This window comes from Mytilus trossulus, unplaced genomic scaffold, assembly GCF_036588685.1.
Source record: "Mytilus trossulus isolate FHL-02 unplaced genomic scaffold, PNRI_Mtr1.1.1.hap1 h1tg000024l__unscaffolded, whole genome shotgun sequence".
NCBI lineage: Eukaryota > Metazoa > Mollusca > Bivalvia > Mytilida > Mytilidae > Mytilus > Mytilus trossulus.
The window spans coordinates 804148-829029 of NW_026963290.1; the positions used below are offsets into that span (position 1 = coordinate 804148).

Below are 24882 nucleotides of genomic sequence, written 5' to 3' on the forward strand. Positions count from 1 at the left end.
ATAAATTCACTACTTCCGCAGTTGAAAACAGTGAAAACAATTGTGAACTACAATGGGCAGAAATACAAACAAAGACCAAATCAGTCATAATTGGTTCCTACTACCGTCCACCAAATGCAAGCATAGACGCACTGCATAACCTTAAAACATCAGTACTAAATGTGAGTGAAAACAGCAAAGATAAACCTATTATACTTGCAGGAGACTTTAATCTTCCGCATATTGACTGGAACAACAACACAGTCAAACCTGGAAAAGCACAAGTAAAACATCACCAAGAACTACTTGAATTTATTGAAGAGTTTGGTATGGAACAACTACAACTAAAACCAAGCCGAGAAAACAACATCCTTGACCTATTTCTCACAAACCATCCAAGTCTTGTAAAGTCATGTAACACACTACCTGGAATATCAGACCACAACATGATTGTTCTTGATACTGACCTAAAACCGCAGTATAATAAACCAAAACCAAGAGAAATATATGTTTATAAGAAAGCAAAATGGGAGGAGATCAAAGCTGACATTATAAAAGTTGGCGCTGACATCATCAATAGGAACACCTCTGTTGAAGATAAGTGGACCAACCTTAAAAACGGTATAGAAACAACACTCAACCTTAATGTACCAAGGAAAATAACAAATAAGAGACATAGTCTACCTTGGCTATCAAACAGCGTAAAAAAGAAAATTAGGAGAAAACACAAACTATTTCAGAAAGCTAAACACACAGGAAAGCCAGAAGACTGGGCAAAATTCAAACAACATAAAAGAGCTACACAAAAAGCTGTACGACAAGCTCACTGGCAGTATGTCAATACAATACTAGATGCAGCTTTGGCGGAAGGTAATAGTAAACCTTTTTGGCGATACATAAAGTCCAAACGTACTGACAATATAGGTGTAGCTGGAATTAAAAAAAATGGAATTTTACATCAGGACAGCAAATCCAAGGCAGAATTACTAAACGACCAATTTAAGTCGGTCTTCACCAAGGAAAACGCATCAGATCAACTACCACAGACCCATGAATCAAAATACCCAAGTATGAAAAACATCAACATCGAAGTACAAGGAGTAGAAAAACTATTGAGAAACTTAAACATCAGCAAAGCTAGTGGACCAGACGGCATCGCAAATAAAGTATTAAAACTGTGCTCAATTGAATTAGCACCAGTAATGAGTCACATATTCCAGCTTAGTCTAGACTCGGGTACTCTTCCATCTGACTGGAGAAACGCTAACATCAGTTCAATATTTAAAAAAGGAGATAGACATACAGCGGCAAATTACCGACCTGTATCACTTACCTGTGTTTGCTGCAAACTACTTGAACACATAGTTTGCAGGCACATCCTGAAACACCTGGAAGCACACAATATACTTACCTCACTTCAACATGGTTTCCGTAGTGGCCATTCCTGCGAAAGTCAACTTCTAATTACTATGCATGACATCATGAAATCCTTTGATGCCAAGAAGCAAATTGATTTAACCATACTGGACTTTAGTAAGGCATTTGACACTGTGCCTCATCGAAAACTACTACACAAATTAAAGAACTATGGAATTGATGGTAATACAAATGCATGGATTGAATCATTCCTAATGCAACGCCAACAGCGAGTTATCGTCGAAGGAGAATTTTCTTCATCTTGTTCCGTCGACTCAGGGGTGCCCCAAGGAACTGTCCTCGGTCCCCTTCTTTTTCTATGTCATATTAATGACTTGCCGCTATGTGTAAAATCACAAGTACGTCTGTTTGCCGACGACTGCCTCCTGTATAATACTATCGATACACCACAGGACCAACTCCAAATACAGAAAGATCTAGATTCACTTGACAACTGGGCAAAGGACTGGGGTATGCGTTTTAATGCCAGTAAATGCTATGTCATGTCAATTCACCGTAGCAGGTCCCCGCTCACATACAGTTATACACTAAGTAACCACATATTAGAGCAGGTCAATGAAAATCCATACTTAGGTGTAATTATTAGCGATAATTTGAAATGGTCATCACACATAAACAAATTCTGCAACAAAGCCAATTCTACACTTGGATTCATCAGACGGAACCTTAAACACTGCAACAAACATTTTAAGGAAACTGCCTACATCTCGCTAGTTCGATCAGTCTTAGATTACTCAGGCACTGTATGGGACCCATACCTACAAAAAGACATAAATCGCATAGAGAACATACAAAGAAGAGCAGCTAGATTTGTTTTCAAAGACTATAGACGTACTAGTAGTGTCACCTCCATGATGAAAGACCTTGGTTGGAAACCTCTTGTGGAACGAAGACGAGAACAACGACTGGTACTACTGTATAAAATAGTGAACGACCTGGTAGCCATCCCCACTGAACATCACATAGAATTTAATACTAGACCATCCAGAACTTCTAACGTCAAACAAATAAAACTTTTATCAGCAAATACTGACATTTACAAACATTCTTTTTTTCCACAAACTATAATTGATTGGAACTTACTACCAAATGCTGCCGTGAACTGTAAAACTGTGGAAAGTTTTAAGGCAGTTATATCGCGCGACTAGACATCAGTGGCGCACACACATTTCCTGGATAAGTTTTACTCAGTATTTTGAGTTCATTTCCAGTACTATACAGATACAGATACAGATAATTCAAGCCCTTTCTGTGTCCGATTTTCTCCCACATGAGGGCTTGAACTCCTTATGATCATTGGCCGCGTCGCCTGCTCTCTGTGAGAGAGAGCCAATCGGCGGCGATCAGGATAATGAGTCTGCGCAACTGTCTTGTAATTGTCTTACCAAATACGTGTGTTCAATTAACACAAATCCGATAATAATTAATTAACATCAGTTAACATCATTTAACATCAATTAACATCTGGAACTCCTCCTTCCTAAGCTGCCAATTTAAATCAAAATTCCCATATTGCATAGCGGCGTGAATTTTCCGGTTGACGGTCTTGATTGAGGAAGACGTTCAGGCGTTTATGTAGCCTTCGTAGATCAGCGTAAAATAACGACTGAATTATTCGGGTTAGATTGTAGGCAACATTTTGGTCGTTTTCTAATTGCACATAATTGTCTGCTTACTTCAAATTCGGTCTTAGTGGGTCTTACACGTACCTATGTAGTAATGTAAAGTGTGCAACTGTCTAGGTGGACAGAGGAACCGCGACGTAAATCATATCCAAAATCATAAAGCTAAACATAAGATAATATGATTTTGGATATGATTTACAAACGACAGATTCATGTCAATGGTTATATTACTCCAATATCTTTTTCTGTTTCAACATTTTCAAGGTTATAAAAAAGAAGATGTGGTATGATTGCCAATGAGACAACTGTCCACAAGATACCAAAATGACACAGAAATTAACAACTATAGGTCACCGTACGGCCTTCAACAATGAGCAATGCCCATACCGCATAGTCAGCTATAAAAGGACCCGAAATGAAAATGTAACACAATTCAAACGAGAAAACTAACGGCCTTATTTAACTCAGTTAACTCAGGTATAATAAAAAATGAACGAAAAAAAAATATGTAACACATAAGCAAACGGCAAACACTGAATTACAGGCTCCTGACTAAGGACAAGCACATACATACTTAATGTGGTTGGGGAGGGGGTAAACATGTTAGCGGGATCCCAACCCTTCCACTAACCTGCCCCACCCCCCCAGAAAATCAAATGGTTGCCTTACGGAAATTTTTAAGTCCGACTCAGGAAGCCAAGAGATTTATTTGCATTTGATATGATGTTATTGTAGTGATATTTCTATTTTAACTCATCAGAAGGGGGGGAATACAAGTGGATTTGTTTTCATTTGTCTAAAAACAAATTAGAAATATCTTGTACAAAAAACATGTTGATTTTAAAATTTCCCGCTAAATAAAGTTAAAATTTAGAATAATCTGTGATGAAATTTTTATCAACCAATCAAAAACGTTTCAATAATTACTTCGCCAGCCATTGTCGGCTTGTTTGTATGCAAATTATAAGCTGATTAATTTGCATGTTACTGTGAATTCTAAAACAACACCTAGACGCCAAATCAAGCGATTAATTAGTAAGTAATTACCATGACACTTCTTTTGTCAACCAGTTAGTTTTGGGGGTTTTAATGCCCTCAGTTTCTTGCAACAATATTTATAAAATGCAAATGCGTCAACCTGATTATTCAAAATGGCGGAAATTTGTTTCATTCTAATGAATAATCAAAATAATTGTAGTTTACATATTCATAATTTCATAATTCGCTTAACTTGATTGTGTTCTTGCTTGTCATTAAAATGTATCCAAAAAAAAACAGGTTATCTCAAAATCTTAAGGTTAACGAAGGAAGAGATGCGAGATCGCAGATTTGTGGTTTACCTTGTCCTTGCCAGTTTTCATTTTTTAATCGAGATGTGTAGTTACGTCAGTGCTTGTTTTGAGCTTTATTTTGCATATATGCATATTACAAATTACTGTATTTACAATTGTATGTATATTCCTATTAAATATTCAGGTTTTACACATAAACGCACGTTTCGTTAATAGAGGGCCATTCAGTGTATTAAAATGTCTGAAGGCTAAAAAGTGTCCTCTGAGTAAAAGAAAGTATTATACTGGTAGCAACTTCAACAGTAGTCAGCAATAACTATATTATTTTAATATTAAGAAAAAGGGAATAATTTCTTCTTTCAATTCTGTCTGATCTGCTGACATGTTCAAAATGTATAATGACTGTGTATGTTTCTGATAGTTTGGACCAAGATGAACATAAGTATTTTACAAGAAATCCAAAAACCATATAACAGCAAATAATGTGCAAATGTATCCAAGAAGTATTTAAAAAAAAAATTGTTGACCAAATTAAGTTTTATTTTATAAACTCAGGTATAATAGGATCAATCACAATCAGAACACTAATCAATAAAAAAAATATGCATATGAACTCCTACAAAAACCAGTGGTCGAGGCAGGTGCACCAGATGGGTAGCTGCAGTATCCTAACTCTTAGGTCCTTATGTTATTAGTCAGTATAGATAAAAATCCTAAATTACCAGAAATCCTGTGTCTCTATTAAAAACTAAATCACAAAATAAAAAATGGACTATCCCAGAGTCCTGATATAGGTCTGACCCCTCATACATTGATTGGTTGACAGGTCGATGCCAACTAAAGTTAGAGAATATTTAATGGAAACCAACTTTGGGAATAACTGTTCTTGACGTAACGTTATGCCCCTCTATAAATGGAAAAATTGCTAAATCTGTATTGTCGTGTAACTTTAGTTTGCCTCAACCAAATATTATGAAATGAATACGCAATGCTTATTACATTTGTTAACTAATCACAGACACAGATTGAATTTTGATGGCCATGTGTTACATTCCTTGTAAATAGTAAAATATCTGATTTTGAATTTTATCTTCAAGCGCAGCTGCATCTGTTTCCCATGGACACATTCCTCATTTACTTAAATTTATTATACCCCATGCATCAAAGTTGCAGAGGGTATTCTGTTGTGACCCGTCTGTCTGTCCATCTGTCCGTCCGTCAGTCCTGTTCCTGTCATCTCAACTCCTCTGAAACCTTGTATATGACTATTGGCACATTTCATTTTCATGTAGATAAATATCTTTCAGTCAACAGTCTATTTGATTCATGCCTATAAAAAATGAAACTTTTGCTAAATTTCCTTGTTTACAGCTGTTGTGTTTGGTTTAGCATAAAGGGAACCACTTACATGTATTTTTCTTTTTCACAGAAGTTATTTGGCCCTGCACACTCAGCCATGAGTTGTTGATGTTCTGCATACATGTATGTTTAAGTATATATCCTGTCATTTATTTATTTTTTATAAAATTTCACACGTTTAATGGTACTGTCTCAGCCTTCCAGGAAATATGGCAAAGTATGGGTTTTGGTCATTTAAAAGGTCATTCGAGTTACCTACAGCTGTTAATTTTATGTCAGTTTGTCTCTTTTGATGAGGTGTCATTGACAATCATACCACATCTTATTATTATAATATTATATCTTTACATTTAAATACAAATGTCTATTGGAATACAATTTTCTATGCAAAGCATCGTCATGAAGACTAAAACCCAATAACACTTACAAAAAACAACAGAAATAACATCTAATATAGGGAATATCTTACTGTATTGTAGTTTACTTCTAGTGTTATGTAACATCTAATGAGTGTCATCAATGTTAATTAATAATGACTGTTCATTTATTTGTTGACGTAAAACAAGATGGTGGTTTTGTATTTTTTTATATTTTGATGTATTCTGTTTGATTAAGACAGTGAAAAAAAATCATTCATTACTTTTAGTACTACAAAAATAATAAATTTCATATGCTTAATGCTAGTTTTTTTATTCATGATTGGATATTATTATAGATTTGAAAATTTCCATGAAAGTACTTTTGTTTCTAAAAATGAGAAAAAAATGCTAATAAATATATTGTACACTTGTTCAAATCGTTTCAATTCATAAATATTCATAAATGTTATAAAGTTTTTAATAAAATCGGAAGCTGTTTTTAATGTTTGAGTTGGTCTGAGAATTTGATCAGTTTAACGAAAATTACCTTCATAAATATTTATAAGGCTTTGCTATCAAGTTGTTACAAATTTATTGACTAGAGGCTACAGTGGAGCAATTCTATCTTTCAGAAAAGCAAAATTATAAAAAGAATAGACAAGCATATAAAAAATTGTACATTGTACATACATGTATATATAAGTACAGTGTAATGATGTGGAAAATGACAAAAAGTATTGTCTCATCTCAAATCTTTTCTTATATTCATGCTACATTATGTAATGAAATTGTTTGGAATCATGATATTCTGAATAATGGGAGATAACCCATATTATAACTGAAAGTTTTTCTGACCAATGTATGGTATTTTACACTAACTATTCCAACTGAATAGATACATGTGATGTAGAGACAAAATTTATATATGCCATGTACATGTAGACAAAACTACAAAACAGAATTGAGGAGAATAACACCTAGGATTTACCATTATAGATGGAAGTCACAAAATTGAATAAACCATTATTATGTTTTGTACTGGGATTTTTTCATTAAAAGTATATATTTTTTATATATGTTATGTGTGAGAAACAGTTTAGTTGTATAAATTAGAATTTACATGTGTGTCGATATTTTTGGATTATACTGCAGCTGCTTGCTGTACTGTACTAGGTAGAATGCAAATGTTTGTATATAATTTAAAGCTATACATGCTATAGATGTTTTTTTTTTAATATGCATGATATAAGACCAACCAATAGTACTTAGAAAGTGAAATATAAATTATGATCATAGATCATTAAGCGACAGTTAACTATCAAAGACTAAACCTAGGCTCACTATATAGCATATTGATGTGCAAGTGAGGTTTGCACAAGTGGAGAGCCTCAGTTTTCCTGTTATCCAATTTACATCTAATATATTCCAAGCGAATGTCATCAATATTTATAAAGTGTATTTATTCATGAATAAAGACAGCAGGGTACAAACATTGATCAGACCATTAGATTTAAATAACCAATGCAAATTAACTATATTTACATATTTTTGGTGATAGATTGTACGAGGGGATTTGTGGGGGAAATTTGTTCAATTTTGATTTGATATTCACATCATTGGGCAAAACCTAAAAAAGTAAAAATATATAATATTGTAACCTACAGAAATGAAGTTACCTGTTTGAAGCCCTTTTATCACTTTCCTGACTTTGGGAGTTTCTCTTTATATATATATATTTTTAATGTTGATCAGGTTGATGGAAATTTACTATTCTACCTGCATATGTACATGTACATACATGTAGGTGTTACTTGTAAATTGGAGTTGGGGCAAGCATCCGTTTCCAGCACTGGTTTTAGTGACATATTGAATGTTGTGTTTGTTCTCACACCAATTTTGCTACATTTGTACCTAATAAAAAAAATTAGTGGACACTGCATTTTGGTTATGTCTATAATTACTCTTGGTAGATTGAGGCAGATATTTCAGTTACTATGACTTGATTGTAACTTTTGCTCTCCACTTCCTGCAATCAGTTTTAATGTTGACCAAATTCCAATGCATTTATTCAAATCAAACTGGTCAGAAATTTGAAAGCATGATCGAAAGTACTGAGGGCTTGTACAACCCATGATGATTTGAAGTTCACTGGGTGGCTATCTTGAAAGTGTTGTTTAAAATTTCTATACTCTTACATTTTATGTTTAGTAATGAGTCATTTAAATGATGGGAGACGGTTATTTATTATTGCTGTAAAAAATGTCCAAACTGTGCAATATAAGCAACTTTGTACTTTATTTGGCCTTTTTAACACTTTGGGATTCGAGCGTCACTGATGAGTCTTTTAAAGACGAAACGCATGTCTAGCTTACAGATATACAAAATTTAGACCTGGTATCTATGATGAGTTTATTATACATGTAGCTACATGAAATTCTAGTTGAGTTTGATTTTGCACATGATTACAGTCTTCAAATACCAGTAGTAGGGTCTCCAGATTCCCGATTTTTGGATTTAATTATGGTATGGCAAAAGTTATGTTATCATACATGTAAATGAAATGCAGATTCAAGTTTCAGTCCCATAAATTATTTTATGTAAAAATGCTAAAATTGTTGTTTTTCAAGATGTTCAAAGGTTCAAACTTATTTGCCATGTCCCTGTGTCAGACCCCATCTATGTTCTAATAGGCTTTACAGCTGATTTCATTGAGTGTGTAGCTAAAGGTAATATCTCTGGTTAGCTTGCTTGCTACATGTAGCTGAACCATGAGCACATTATCAGGTTAGGTAAACTACCCTCCTTTGAATGAAAGTAGACTAGTCCGACAAATAAAATCTATCTGTCTGTAGGAGTATGCTACTTCAAAAGGAGGGTAAGTAAGGTTACTTATAATGACTTCACAATTCAGCTAGCGAGCAAGCTAACCAAGGATATTACTTTAAACTACACACTCAATGAGATCGGCTGTAACTGATTTTATTATCACCATTATAGTGCCATCAATTGGGCATTTTACTTTGTTTTAATAGATAATTTACAGGTCCATTTCAGCACCAATTCATTACATTGGCTTTTAGGTGCAATCTTGTTTAACAATCTTAAGGTAGTCTCAATTTCTGTGCAATGCATTTTTGCATGCATTACTTGTAAAAGCATATATAATTAAGTCAATTAGACTTTCAAAAATTAACTTACATTAGAAAAGAAATATAATTTCAGTTTCAAAAAGGATTTAATTAGAAATTATTCCAATCATATTTTCACTGGCTATGGTCTTGTTTGGCCAAACAGGCAATCTTGATGACAGTTGTTTAAGTTAACGCATGCATCATCTTTAAAAGCCCATGTAACAGTTTCCTTTAAGCCTTAAGATTGTTAATTATTTATTTCTTTACTGAATAAAATAGCGACTAAATCACTAATATTATTCAGAAAATTTACATATTCAGATACAAAATGTGCCGTTTAAATTATCCTGGTATTGTGTATGTGACATTTCTAAAGATTAAACCCACCAGCTTAGAATGAAAATGCTCATTTTAATACAAAACAACGTAATTGTGTATTGGGGTGTGATATGAATGCAAATTCTGTAGTTAATTTACATCTTTATATTGGAAATGTTAATCATTTCTCTGTAAGGCTTTGTAAGGGAAAGGAGAGGATGAGAAAAAAACTATACGGTAATGTAAAATCATATTATCTCTTTTTATGAAAATTAGATCTGTTACAAATTTAACAACATGTAATTGACAATTTTATTATTGATGTGTATTGATAAATCTCAAATGGCAACTATAAAAGTTGATGGACTGAAATGTACAATTTCCTCTGCAGATGTTTTATTTAAATGTGTTTTTTTCCCCGTAAATGCATTGTTACATGTAACTGTAACACATGTAAACATGGTAAAAGCAAACACTAGTTCATTTGTACTTTAACACATTTTATAGTAGCGGTACAGTACATCTAATTAGTTCTTATCATCTTAGATTATTTAAAAGAAAATGTTTTGAAGTTTTTTTATTGTAAAAGATGTATTATAACCTTGGTTATTTGTCTAAATTTTTCAATTACTGGTCAGTATTTTAAAAGGGTTGCATTGAATGATTTTGAAAGGAATATTTGGGGAAGTGATAAAATTTATTACTGAAATTAAATGATTTTCAAAAATTTCTGGATTTTTGAGCAGCATTTGTATAAATGTAATTGTAACATGTATAACATATATGTGACATGTATCTCAAATGGCCACTATAATTATAAAACTGAACAAATGTATTTAAATCTCATTTAATGAATACATTGATGTGTTATGTGTTCCAAGTCTAAGGCATTTTCATCATATAATGATCTCATTTTAAAAATGGACATGCAGGATAAATACAACTACTGTTCCATTGATGTATTGGCTTTTTTCTAAAAATGTCCTGATATTGTTGTTTTTGTCCTTTATCATGTTTATAAATATATTTTCAATCTAATTATAAGAACGAATGGAATCATTTCAAATGTAGCATGGTCAAACCAGATTTGTGAGTGCTAAATCCTCTTCTCGATTCTCAACTTTAGACAGCCAAAATTGACGTTAAAAATTTTCAGTACTCAAACCACAAACGTTATCATGGTCATGATGCATATGGTTATGGCAGGTTAAAACATTTTTTGAAAGTTCTAAATCCTCTCCCTTTACTCTGACTGAGTAATAGTTTAATCATTTGTCTATTTTGCTGTTTAATGTTTACCTAGTATTACTTTTCCATACACCCTTCATTAAGGCCAAAGTAAATTGAATATTAGTTTTCCATTCCTCCTTCAGGAGGGCCAAAGTAAATTGAATAATTCTTTTACATTCCCCCTTCATTATAAGGCCAAAGTAAATTGAATATTAGTTTTCCATTCCTCCTTCAGTAGGGCCAAAGTAAATTGAATAATTCTTTTACATTCCCCCTTCATTATAAGGCCAAAGTAAATTGAATATTAGTTTTCCATTCCTCCTTCAGTAGGGCCAAAGTAAATTGAATAATTCTTTTACATTCCCCCTTCATTATAAGGCCAAAGTAAATTGAATATTAGTTTTCCATTCCTCCTTCAGGAGGGCCAAAGTAAATTGAATAATTCTTTTTCATTCCCCCTTCATTATAAGGTCAAAGTAAATTGAATATTATTTTTCCATTCCTCCTTCAGTAGGGCCAAAGTAAATTGAATAATTCTTTTTCATTCCCTCTTCATTAAGCATGTTAAGGCCAAAGTAAATTGAATAATTCTTTTTCATTCCCCCTTCATTATAAGGCCAAAGTAAATTGAATAATTCTTTTACATTCCCCCTTCATTATAAGGCCAAAGTAAATTGAATATTAGTTTTCCATTCCTCCTTCAGTAGGGCCAAAGTAAATTGAATAATTCTTTTTCATTCCCCCTTCATTATAAGGTCAAAGTAAATTGAATATTAGTTTTCCATTCCTCCTTCAGTAGGGCCAAAGTAAATTGAATAATTCTTTTTCATTCCCTCTTCATTAAGCATGTTAAGGCCAAAGTAAATTGAATAATTCTTTTTCATTCCCCCTTCATTATAAGGCCAAAGTAAATTGAATAATTCTTATTCATTCCCCTTTCATTAAGGCCAAAGAAAATTGAATAATTCTTTTTCATTCCCCCTTCATTATAAGGCCAAAGTAAATTGAATAATTCTTATTCGTTCCCCTTTCATTAAGGCCAAAGTAAATTGAATATTAGCTTTTCATCATCATCAGACATTGTGTTGAGCCAGTTCATTCCATATTCATAGGATATTTATTAACCATAAGTTAAGGTTCTAGTTTCATTGGTATGGGAATTTGTCAATTCAAATATGCAGAGAGGAGAACAACACTTTGGCTTTTAAGACTTTCCAATATGCATGAAATACGTCATGGATAAGTCTGTGACAATGTTTTTTTGAAAATTTTACAACTTTGGCATTTTCAGTTACCAGTATTTAACTTAAGATATATTTTTTTGATAAAAAAAATTAATCATTAAATTGAACAATATCATATATGTCATATAGGTATACCAATTTAAGATAATTTTACTAAATGATGTTGTATTTTTCTCTTGCAATGGTTTTCGGTAAGAATTTGTATATCTTTTTTTTTTAACAGAATATATGATTCCTATTTGTACCAAATCACTAAAGTTGCAAACAAAATATAAAAAGTACATTTTGATAATATAAGGACAATTAGAGAATTCAAAAATAACAAAACTCAAAGATATCAGGCTAACAATTTTGTTTGCCAGATTTACAAAAGATTCATCAGTGAAGCGTGATTAAAAAAAGTTGAAAAGAACAGTTTAGTGAGAAACAATGCTCAGCATTCTGAGCAAATTGTATTTTGGTCAACACATCAATGTTATGATATTGACTGCGAGATAATGATCATGATCTAATATAAAACATTATTGATTGCAGGTTACAAGATGAATGGAGATGTGTCTCAAGGAGAAGGGTCAACAGGAGGGGGAGATGCCTCTAAACCACTCAATCTGGTAGGTACTTACATAATCATAAAGGGTGGTGAAGAGAGGGGGGTCAACGGGAGAGGGAGATGCCTCTAAACCACTTAATCAGGTATGTACTGGATTAATCTTGAAGGGTGCGGAGGGGAGGGTTAACTTGAGGTGAGACGACCTGCAATCTAGAATTACATGTAAGATCAGGAATTGGTAGCTAGGGATGTGCTAGTTGTATTAGATAGGGGATGTGTAGGGGGGGACTTCAAAAGCGGTACCTGCCTCTGTATCAAATTTGACACAAATTGTTGCTCTACCAACCACTTAGAATTGTCTGCTTTTAAAAAAAATCTTTTTAACAGTGGCAGCTAAAGTTATCCAAAGTTACTTTTAATGGATCTGTAACTAATTTACGAGTGAAAATGCCTTTAATTAGTGTATTATAGAGCTACTGAAAACACAGTCTGACTTGCCAAAAAGATATGGGATGCAAAAAAATCTTCAATGACTTAAAAAAATTCACAAAAACATGAATGAGGTTTTTTTTATTTTGGGCACAATTATAGTGCAAATTAATTTTTTTCCTACTCACTTTTATAAGAGTAAGAAATGACTTTACCGGCCTGGTAATATAATAAAATTATGGATTAATCTCATTTTTTTTTAACAGGCCACCAGTGCTTCTGCAGCAATACAACAGTTACAGAATGCTTTGTTAGCTGGACAGTTCCCTATGGCCACAGGAGCAGCAGCACAAGGTGGATTGTTGTTACAGGGAGGATTTGCTCAACCAGCTGTGGTATGTACAAGTCTGTCAGAAAAGGGGGTTCTAAATCATTACTTGACTAGAGCAGCGGCTAGGATTACTGTCATTTGGAAATTTAAATCATCCACATGTACTAAGCACAACATTTATGATTTTGATGAAGAATGTACCAATTTTCATGACATAACTTTTTAAGATACCTATATGTTTTATTTTACACCAATTACCATGAATCTTAAAATTTGAACAATAAAAACTCAACCATGATAGTGATTAATGAGATCTATGAAATGTTACAATGAGCCACCATACTCCTAAAAAGTAAAAACAAGTGAAATGTATATACTTTCTTCTATGGTGACCAACATTACTATGATTGAAGGACAACCACTAAAATACCCCCAAAAAAGGTGCATTATGGAGCTTATTTGGCCCTATTCATTCAGGGAAAATAAAAAAGAATGGATAAGTTATAAATCACATTTTTTGACATAAGATATATGCTTTCACATGTTTCAGAAAATTCAAATATCAGCTTTGGGGAAATAGAAAAAAAATATTACTGAATTCATACGAATAGTATCATCTTAATAAAGACAAGTCATATCTTAATGCTTGTACTGTACATGCTGTAAGCAAAATAAGTAACATTTCAAGAGCATTATTCAATTATTATTTTTTTCATCTCAAATTAGGTACCAGTTTCTAGTGGGCTAGCAGGGATACAGTTGTCAGCAGCAGATCTCCAACAGTTACAACAACTTCAGCAGACAATACAACAACACCAGCTGCAGTTACAACAGGTTCAGACCAGTCAGAACCAGGCATTACAGACAGCACAGACAACACAAGCCACTCAACAATTCAATGCAGCACCTACTTTAGCCACCCTACAAGGTCTGACAGCAGCTAATTCACCACAGATTGTTCTGATTAATACATCACAGCTAGGTGGAGCTTCACTACAACCATTTATTATTCAGAACCAGGTTCGAAGTATTTCTTCTTCTTTTTTTTTAATCTTAGTCATGTTAGTGGAATTATTGGACAGCAATGAGATTATCTCATAAAATAGTCTGTATACTTATTTTCTATCCCCTAACTAAATGGGTTTCTTGTCTATATTTATGATAAAAAATACAAGTTTTGTGTAATTAAGTTCTTCAGTTTTCAACCTAGATCCCAGAAAGTAGACAGGAAGATTGCACATATAAAATGTTGAAGCTGTGCACCTGCTATTATGGTATTGGTTTTTGGCATTTTATATGTCAGAAACATTCTATGCAAGCCATTTGAGTCTTTGATATATTTTTAAAATATATTGAATGAACTTTAATAATATTTTCTTTACACTCCTCTCAAGTTTAACTGAATATAATGAGTTTAAATTAGGTGAGCAGTCTAACAGTGATGAATTATAACATGTGTGCACCTTTCAGTCCTTTTGGTATTTTTTGTACTGGCATGCACAGTAAAAACATGCTCTCTTGTTATTTCCATAAACATTTATCAGTCTGGACAAATAAAAATATATATTTGTGCTTCCAGTTACCCGACGGACTCTAGAACGTTTTTTTCATTTTTTGAAAAATAGAATTTTAAAGGATAAAATTTTTAGGATTGTGAACTTAATCTGTCATCTGTATATCAATCAGAAGTATCTAAAAGTATTGCTAAAATGCAACCATTCATAACAGAATGCAACGAAACTATCTGAAAACTTAACATGACTATTTAATTTACAACCAAAACACATATAAAATGACGAACTTCCCGGGCGTGTATAATACGGTAATTTGGTAAAACACCCTATTTTTTCTCGGATTTTGACAATCCCAAATAAAAAATTAGAAAGAAAAAAAATAAATATATTGCCGATCTACCGACCCTATTTTTTGAAAGGATGTAAATGGAACCACATATATATTTTTATTTGGCCTCTAAGACTGCATTTAATAGTGTAAAGAGCAAAAGTAAAATTTATGACTTGAATGATTTATTTCAGGGTATTCCAGTGTTGCAGAATTTGACATTGGCATCACTTGGACAACATGCACAATTGGCCCAACAGGTATGTGATTCAAGGGATTTTCATAATATAGCAAAGTGAACAAAATTCAAGAATAACTAACATCAGAATAGCAATGTTGATGCATGTAAATTATAATTTGTTGTTTTCATTATTTCGTCGAAACATGTTCAAGATAAAATTAGACATGGGAAGCCAACAAGACAAAATCATGAAGATAAAGTACAATGTTTCTTTTATTACAAACAAAACCAGATACTTATTCACTATAAAATCAGATTAAGTTTAAATGTCAACAAAAGTTGGGGATAATACATGGGACAAATTTACCCTAGCTAAAGTTAGAACTTTGTCTTTGGAAAATATTACAAAATTGGTATAAGCCAGCTGTGCAGTTTCAGCACTATTATGCAAACAAAGAATTTGAATTAAAAAGAAAATGAACTGAAAAAATAAAGAATGATAAGGTTTCTAATAATAGTTAACAACGCTTAATTTTAGATGAAAAAAAAAGAAGTTATGTACATGTATTACTATTATAAGAGAAACACTACTATACATGAATGTGCCAACTGAAGAAAAGTATTTAGTGAAAAGGCTATTATCAAAAGTAAAATTTAATTGAGTTATGAATGACAATGCAGTAGCCTTAACCAGTCTTTCCCTCACTAACAAAATGGTCTTTCTTTTTCAGATTCAACAACCTGTTTTACAACAAACAACACAAGCTGCTGCCCTAACACAACCAACACCTGCTCCAGTGCTGCAATCTCAGAATGTATCGCAACAACTTAAACAACTACAACAACAGCAGCAGCAGCAACAACAACAAGCATCAGAATCTATCAAGGAACCAGTAGAACTTGAAGAGGAGTCCATGCATCTTACTATACAACCAGTAGGTCTATCATTCTTATAACTCAGCATGTTAACTTGCAGTCAGATGGTTTCTGGTTAACTCAAGTCTTACTCTTCATCTAGATATATAATGAACTTTAATATAAATTATTACAGATTAATAACATTCAAGGAAAAGCCTTCATAAAAAAAGAGCTCTGTAAAAAATGGACAAAATGTTGGATTTTTCAAGACTTTTAATGAGTGTTAAAAGTATACTACCCTGTATGCCTCAATAATAATAATGAATCCACAGTAATAAACATTTGATTTTTCCTTCCTACTTTTTGTCTGTAATTCTTTAACTAACTCACATTATTTTTAAGGAAGAAAACATTGATTTAGAAGAATTAGAACAGTTTGCTAAAACTTTTAAAAGAAGAAGAATTGAATTAGGTATGTATACTTATTATAGATAAAATTGAGAATGGAAATGGGGAATGTGTCAAAGAGACAACAACCCGACCATAGAAAAAAACAACAGCAGAATGTCACAAACAGGTCTTCAATGTAGTGAGAAATTCCCGCACCGGGAGGCATCCTTCAGCTGGCCCCTAAACAAATATATACTAGTTCAGTGATGATGAACGCCATACTAATTTCCAAATTGTACACAAGAAACTAAAATTAAAATAATACAAGACTAACAAAGGCCAGAGGCTCCTGACTTGGGACAGGCGCAAAAATGCGGCGGGGTTAAACATGTTTGTGAGATCTCAACCCTCCCCCTATACCTCTAGCCAATGTAGAAAAGTAAACGAATAACAATACATACATTAAAATTCAGTTCAAGAGAAGTCCAAGTCTGATGTCAGAAGATGTAACCAAAGAAAGTAAACAAAATGACAATAATACATAAATAACAACAGACTACTAGCAGTTAACTGACATGCCAGCTCCAGACTTCAATTAAACTGACTGAAAAATTATGATTTCATCATATGTACATCAGGCACAATTCTTCCCGTTAGGGGTTTAGTATCATACCATCATAACATATATGAGAAGAACATAACCTGTATCATGCCAACAACTGTTTTTATACGCCTGTCAAAATTTTGACGGGACGTATTATGGTATACAAATGTCCGGTGTCCGTCCGTCTGTCTGTCTGTCTGTCTGTCCGGCGTAAACATGTTGCACCGTAACTTGAGAACGACTTATCCAAATTTCATGAAACTTAACATAGTTGTTTCTTATGATGGTCAAATGATCTGTATACTTTTTGGTGAAAATAAGATTAAAACTTTTTGAGTTACGGCACTTTGTAACTAAAACAGGGGTGTGTATTTTTATACGACCGCAAATTTTGAAAATTTTTTTGTCGTATATTGCTATCACTTTGGCGTCATCGTCTGCGTCGTCGTCCGAATACTTTTAGTTTTCGCACTCTAACTTTAGTAAAAGTGAATAGAAATCTATGAAATTTTAACACAAGGTTTATGACCATAAAAGGAAGGTTGGTATTGATTTTGGGAGTTTTGGTCCCAACGTTTTAGAAATTAGGGGCCAAAAAGGGCCCAAATAAGCATTTTCTTGGTTTTCGCACTATAACTTTAGTTTAAGTTAATAGAAATCTATGAAATTTTGACACAAGGTTTATGACCACAAAAGAAAGGTTGGGATTGATTTTGGGAGTTTTGGTTTCAACAGTTTAGGAATTAGGGGCCAAAAAAGGGCCCAAATAAGCATTATTCTTGGTTTTCGCACAATAACTTTAGTTTAAGTAAATAGAAATCAATGAAATTTAAACACAATGTTTATGACCACAAAAGGAAGATTGGTATTGATTTTGGGAGTTTAGGTCCCAACAGTTTAGGAATTAGGGGCCAAAAAGGGACCCAACTAAGCATTTTTCTTGGTTTTCGCACCATAACGTTAGTATAAGTAAATAGAAATCTATGAAATTTAAACACAAGGTTTATGACCATAAAAGGAAGGTTGGTATTGATTTTGGGAGTTTTGGTCCCAACAGTTTAGGAAAAAGAGGCCCAAAGGGTCCAAAATTAAACTTTGTTTGATTTCATCAAAATTGAATAATTGGGGTTCTTTGATATGCCGAATCTAAAGGGTGTATGTAGATTCTTAACTTTTGGTCATGTTTTCAAATTGGTCTACATTAAGGTCCAAAGGGTCCAAAATTAAACTTAGTTGGATTTTGACAAAAAATGAATCGGTTGGGTTCTTTGATATGTTGAATCTAAAAATGTACTTAGATTCTTGATTATTGGCCCAGTTTTTAAGTTGGTCCAAATCTGGTCCAAAATTAAACTTTATTTGATTTCATCAAAAATTGAATAAATGGGGTTCTTTGATATGCCAAATCTAACTGTGTATGTAGGTTCTTCATTTTTGGTCCCGTTTTCAAATTGGCCTACATTAAGGTCCAAAGGGTCCAAAATGAAACTCAGTTTGATTTTAACAAAAATTAAATTCTTGGGCCTATTTGATATGCTGAATCTAAACATGTACTTAGATTTTTGATTATGGGCCCAGTTTTCAAGTTGGTCCAAATCAGGATCTAAAATTATTATATTAAGTATTGTGCAATAGCAAGTCTTTTCAATTGCACAGTATTGTGCAATGGCAAGAAATATCTAATTTCACATTGTTGTGAAATAGCAAAATTTTTTTAATTAGAGTTATCTTTCTTTGTCCAAAATAGTAAGCAAGAAATATCTTATTGCAAGATTTTTTTTTAATTGGAGTTATCTTTCTTTGTCCAGAATCAACTTAAATCTTTGTTATATACAATACACAATGTATATTCACTTTTTACTACCAACTGATAAATTTAAATAATCTTACCATTCAGTGATAACAAGCAGTATTTTTACATCTTAATATTTTATGATGTATTTAAATGAGTAGTTATTGTTGCAAACTCCATTAGAATATTTTAATTGAGATTAGTTTTGGAATAAGGGAAAGGGGGATGTGATTAAAAAATTGGGTCAAACATTTTTTTGAGAGGATTAATATTCAACAGCAAAGTGAATTGCTCTAAGAGAAAACAAAAATTTTAAGTTCATTAGAACACATTCATTCTGTGTCAGAAACCTATGCTGTGTCAACTATTTAATCACAATCCAAATTTAGAGCTGAATCCAGCTTGAATGTTGTGTCCATACTTGCCCCAACCGTTCAGGGTTCAACCTCTGCGGTCGTATAAAGCTACGCCCTGCGGAGCATCTGGTTTCACATGTCACACCGTATCTCAATTATACGCCCGTCAAAATTTTGAGGGGACGTATTATGGTATACAAATGTCCGGTGTCCGTCCGTCTGTCTGTCCGGCGTAAACATGTCGCACCGTAACTTGAGAACGACTAATCCAAATTTCATGAAACTTAACATAGTTGTTTCTTATGATGGTCAAATGATCTGTATACTTTTTGATGAAAATAAGATTAAAACTTTTTGAGTTACGGCACTTTGTAACTAAAACAGGGGTGTGTATTTTTTCACATGTTGCACCGTATCTCAAAAACGATTCTTGATTATGACCTAAAACTTTATACACTTCTTAGTTATATTGATCTTAATATCTGTATACTTTTTGGTGATGATTCAAAATTTTATTTTTGAGTTATTGAGTATTTTGTAAAAAAGGGGGAGTTTTTTTTTACATGTCGCACAATATCTCATAAACGATTTATGATTATTGCTTAAAACTTTACACATGTCTTTGTTATATTAATTTGAAGATCTGTATACTTTTTGGTGATGATTCAAAATTTCATTTTTGAGTTATTGAGTATTTTGTAAAAAAGGGGGAGTTTTTTTTTACATGTTGTGCCGTATCTTAAAAACAATTTATGATTATTGCTTAAAACTTTACACACTTCTTTGTTATATTAATCTAAAGATCTGTATACTTTTTGGTGATGATTCAAAACTTTATTTTGGAGTTATTGAGAAATTTGTTAAACGGGAGGGTTTTTTTACATGTCGCGCCGTATCTCAAAAATAATTTATGATTATTGCTTAAAACTTTACACTTTTCCTTGTTATATTAATCTTAAGATCTGTATACTTTTTGGTTTTGATTCAAAATTTTATTTTAGTGATATTTAGTTTTTTGTAAAAAAAAAAACAGGGTTGGGGGTTTCACATGTCCCGCCGTGTCTCAAAAACAATATATGGTTATTGCTTAAAACTTTCTCAGAAACTATTTATGATTATTGCATAAAACTTCCACACAAGACGTCGGGCGTATCATGCGCTCATGGTGCAGCTGTTTATTTAAATAAATGTGTTTAGTTCCGATGCAAAGACCCTATAAGTGAATCAATATTAACGCCAAAATATGCAATCTTTAATACTTTGTCTAACAGGTCATCATTGTTTGGCAAAAATCTAGTTACATTTCAAAATCTTAAAGGGAAAACAATGAAAAAATGTATAGTTCAAATAAAAACATTTGCATTTTTGGCATTTTCAATGTCCTTAAAAACCTTAAAAAAGTATCTTTGGTTGAATGAATTTTATTTCTAATAAACTATTTGTAATTATTCCCAAAACAACAAATAAAACAACACATTTATAATGTTCAAAGAAATACAAAGATGTTACAAATATCTACAACAGCTGGAATCAAAACATAAAGATACATTATAACAACAGATTTAAATGTATGAACCTCAGCTGTCTTTGATAGTGTGGGTGCCTTTTGGTGCAGGAGTGAGTGAACTTCCTGGCTTGGTCAAAAGTAGACTTTTAAAATTTTATATTTGCTGCTTATTACTCCCTTAGCAACTTGGTACCAATAGAAACATAATTGCCACTGGTTTATTTGGATGTATTTTGTTGTGGATAATTTTTCTCAAGAGATACACAAATATTATTTTCTGGTCAGAAATTTGCTATGTATTTCAACCAAATGAAATTGTAAAACTTTGTTGTCTGTGTTCTCCGGCACGGGACGTTTGCGCTTTTTCATAGGACATTTGCGCTTTTTTTTGTGGACACTTGCGCTTCATAACATAGGACATTTGCGCTTTTTAAAAATGGACATTTGCGCTTTTTAAAAATGGACATTTGCGTTTTTTACATTGGACATTTGCACATTTTTTTTATATATATCTATGACTTCCCTCCTCATTTATCCGGGCTTTAAAAGTTTACAATTCATTTCATAGCACATTGTTGATATGTGTTTAAAAGTTTATGTACAGCTAAAAGTAAACATTCTTAAGAAATAAAATCAAGTACTGTCAAGTACTGTCATCACAATTACAGGTCAGTTTTAGCTTGATATTTGAAGCCCAATGAGTGAACAAATTTTGCTCTTGTTCATCTGTCCTGATTGGTACTTAGCCCACATTTCAAATAAATGATTGAGTTTCTCCTTCCCACTTCAGTTGTACATTCCTTGTATTCTTTAGAGAGTCCTAATGCTTGATTTTTTTCCACCAGGCTTTGGGACAGATTGAAACGGCAGCACTGCAAGAGAGCTGATGGAAATAAATTTCTAACAACAACCATAACCAGGTCTAGTCTCTGTAACTTTAAAATCCATGATCAAGACTGTGTAATTGTGAACTAACTAATGACAAATATAAGTTAAATGTATTTACGTAATGATTACTTCTCATTAAGATTACAGGTAGTTGACTATAGGTAAAAAGCGCAAATGTCCGATCAATTTGATACAGGTGAATCAAAATTAAAAGTGCAAATGTCCATAGTATTTGAAGAGCAAATGTCCTATCATTTTACAGGTAAAAAAGCGCAAATGTCCTGTGCCCGTGTTCTCATCAAGAGAAAACAAAAACAACCCAAAACAAATCTAAGGCTAAATAAATGAATATTCTTTAGACAATTCTTGGTCTTTCAATGTCTTGTTCATAAAAATTCAATCATAATTCCCTTTAAATTTGTTTTTGAAAAATGTGCTTTTATATCTGGAAATATACAGCAAATAAATGTAGGTAACATATACTTTTGGCCAGGTACTGTATATGCAAAACAGGATTCATCTTATTTTTCAGGATTCACCCAAGGTGATGTGGGTCTAGCTATGGGAAAGTTATATGGCAATGATTTCAGTCAGACAACCATTTCAAGATTTGAGGCATTAAATCTGAGCTTCAAAAATATGTGCAAGTTAAAACCATTATTACAGAAATGGTTAAAGGATGCTGACATGTTGTCAGCTAGTCCAACCACTCCAGTGTCTGGTGGTAGTACTATTGGGAACCTTTCACCTGAAGCCATAGCCAGAAGGAGGAAGAAGAGAACCAGTATAGATACCTCAGTTAGAGTGGCTTTAGAGAAAGCATTCATACAACATCCTAAACCATCATCAGAGGAAATAGCTAATTTAGCCGAGGATTTAAATTTGGAACGAGAAGTTGTCAGAGTGTGGTTTTGTAATAGACGTCAAAAACAGAAAAGGATTAACCCTCCTTCAATGTCAATGAACGTTACTGTTAATGCACAACTGAATTCCCCAACTAATACCTCTATGAATCTTTCTGGTTCCCTGAATCATTTAATGGCTCACTCATTATCTGGGAACCAGTCACAGACAATAAGTCAAACATTAAACAAACCAACAATTGTTAATAGTATTGTAGGGAACCAGTTGTTAAGTAATACACAGACTATATCAACAGGGATACAGAACCCTATATCTATAAATCCATCAAAGAAAGACATGCAAGTTACTTCTGTTGACTTTTCTAATCCTCAGGAAGCTCTCCATTTTTCACAGGCGATGCCATTAGAGTTAAAACTAACTAACGACAAGACAAATGTGAATACAAACAATTTCTCCTCGCTTGCACAACAAGTGCTTCCGCTGGGATTAACATTACCAGTCACCTCTCAACCAAAAATTATGAATACTTCTGATTTTTCTGTTGCACAAAATGGAACAAATTCAAATAACCAGATATTCATATCTGGGTTACAGATTCCAACATCACTGACAAATAATCAGTCAGAATTGACTATATCAACCTCTTCATGAAATGTCAATATGAAAATGTATACTTATGAAATTAATATAAAATTTGTCAGAATTTTATCAACTTCATCATGAAATGTCAATATGAAAATGTATACTTATGAAATGAATATAAAATTTATCAGAATAATTTCTTTTATTAGAATTTGTAAAGTAGTCTTATATTATTTGATATAGCTGTGAATTTATTAAGTTTTATAGATATCAATTTTCGTGGATTGAGAAAATAGTGGAGTTTCACAGGGACTAAACTTGGGAATTCCAAGCTAGGAGCCCAGACCAGATGTTTCATAATTAGTTTCTATATGTTCAACTGAAATTTAACTGAAAGTTTAGGGGCCCAGCTCAAAATCTAGGAGCCATGGGCGACTGGGCCCCCTTTAAGTTTTGTCCCTGTTTCATGGATATTTTAATTTTGGGATGTGCAAAAATGTACATTAAAAATTGTAATTCGTTGAACATTTAATTTCCTGGTTCAACATAAACGATGAAATCAATGAAAACTTGGTATCCAATGAACAAAAGTTAATTCACAGTATTCTTGCTTTGTTCGTTTTTTTATCTCTAACAAGTCAATATTATGATATTAAATGTTTATCATTAATGTGATTTATATTAAATTAACATTCCATGTATTAATGAAATACAATGTGATTTCTTGTTCTTGACATAATATAAAATATGGTTTTCTTACACTACATTGTATATGTTTTAAATAAATGGTTAGATACATTATAATAATTCTACACATATGTGTACCGTGAGTAATGATTATAGTGGCAATAATATTCTATGGCAGCTATGGATATTTCACCAGATAACTGGGCTCTAAAATTAAAATCATTTATATGTGAACGTTACAAATGATTTTTTTTTTAAATCTGTTGAATTTTTTTATTTCTTACACAAATACCTTATCCAGTTTGGCCTAATATTCAAGACAATGGATTTATATAATTTATGCTAAAGGAAACAAAAGAAGTGCTCCTAAACTAATCCATTTCTTAAGAACAAATTACATAAATCCATTTTCCTAAATTTTAGGCAATGCGACTCTATTAACTTAGAAGCAAAATAAATGCTGACAACAATCCAAGTTTATTTGACTCTGATAGTATGGGAAAGAAATAACATGTAACCTTTTGATGTTCAAACTAGATTTTAAAATCTTCCAGGGAAATATCTGATTGTTCAAAAACTATTATAGAATACCAACATTTTTTTATTTACTATTAAGATATTTTAATTTAGACTAAAGAACATGACTATATAAAAAAAAAGACTATACATTGTATCTCTTGCAAACTATGAAGATTTCAAATTAGAAACATGATTTGTTTTGTGTATATAAATTGTGGCCTGTGGTCATAACAAAATTCTTGCTAACATGCTTTACATAAAATATATTGTTATTCTTATGTGCATAAAACTGAACAATTCTATATATGTAGTTTAGTTTTGCTTTAGCCTTCAGTCAGGATTCTACTTCGTCAAAGTTATCTCCCCACTACGCCAGTTCATTTTCACAATCGTAGAAATGGAAGCCATTGTAGGGATGATGCGCTGCCAATTTTGCTCTCGGAACTAATAAATTTATCCACATTGCACCATTACGATCCTTATATGTCAGTTATATTTTAAAAGACAAATGTATCAACTAGCTAATGA

General features: G+C 32.6%; 1 protein-coding gene across 1 annotated transcript; it reads left to right on the plus strand.

Annotated features, from left to right (window-relative positions):
• The first annotated feature begins 3973 nt into the window (after positions 1 to 3973).
• LOC134698871 (POU domain, class 2, transcription factor 3-like) lies at positions 3974 to 24087 on the plus strand. Its single transcript, XM_063560545.1, has 8 exons — positions 3974 to 4076; positions 12509 to 12585; positions 13220 to 13348; positions 14011 to 14304; positions 15321 to 15386; positions 16039 to 16242; positions 16568 to 16637; positions 22235 to 24087. The coding sequence occupies exons 2-8, from the start codon at positions 12517 to 12519 to the stop codon at positions 23215 to 23217; spliced, it is 1815 nt and encodes a 604-aa protein (XP_063416615.1). The 5' UTR covers positions 3974 to 4076; positions 12509 to 12516; the 3' UTR covers positions 23218 to 24087.
• Positions 24088 to 24882: the final 795 nt, after the last annotated feature.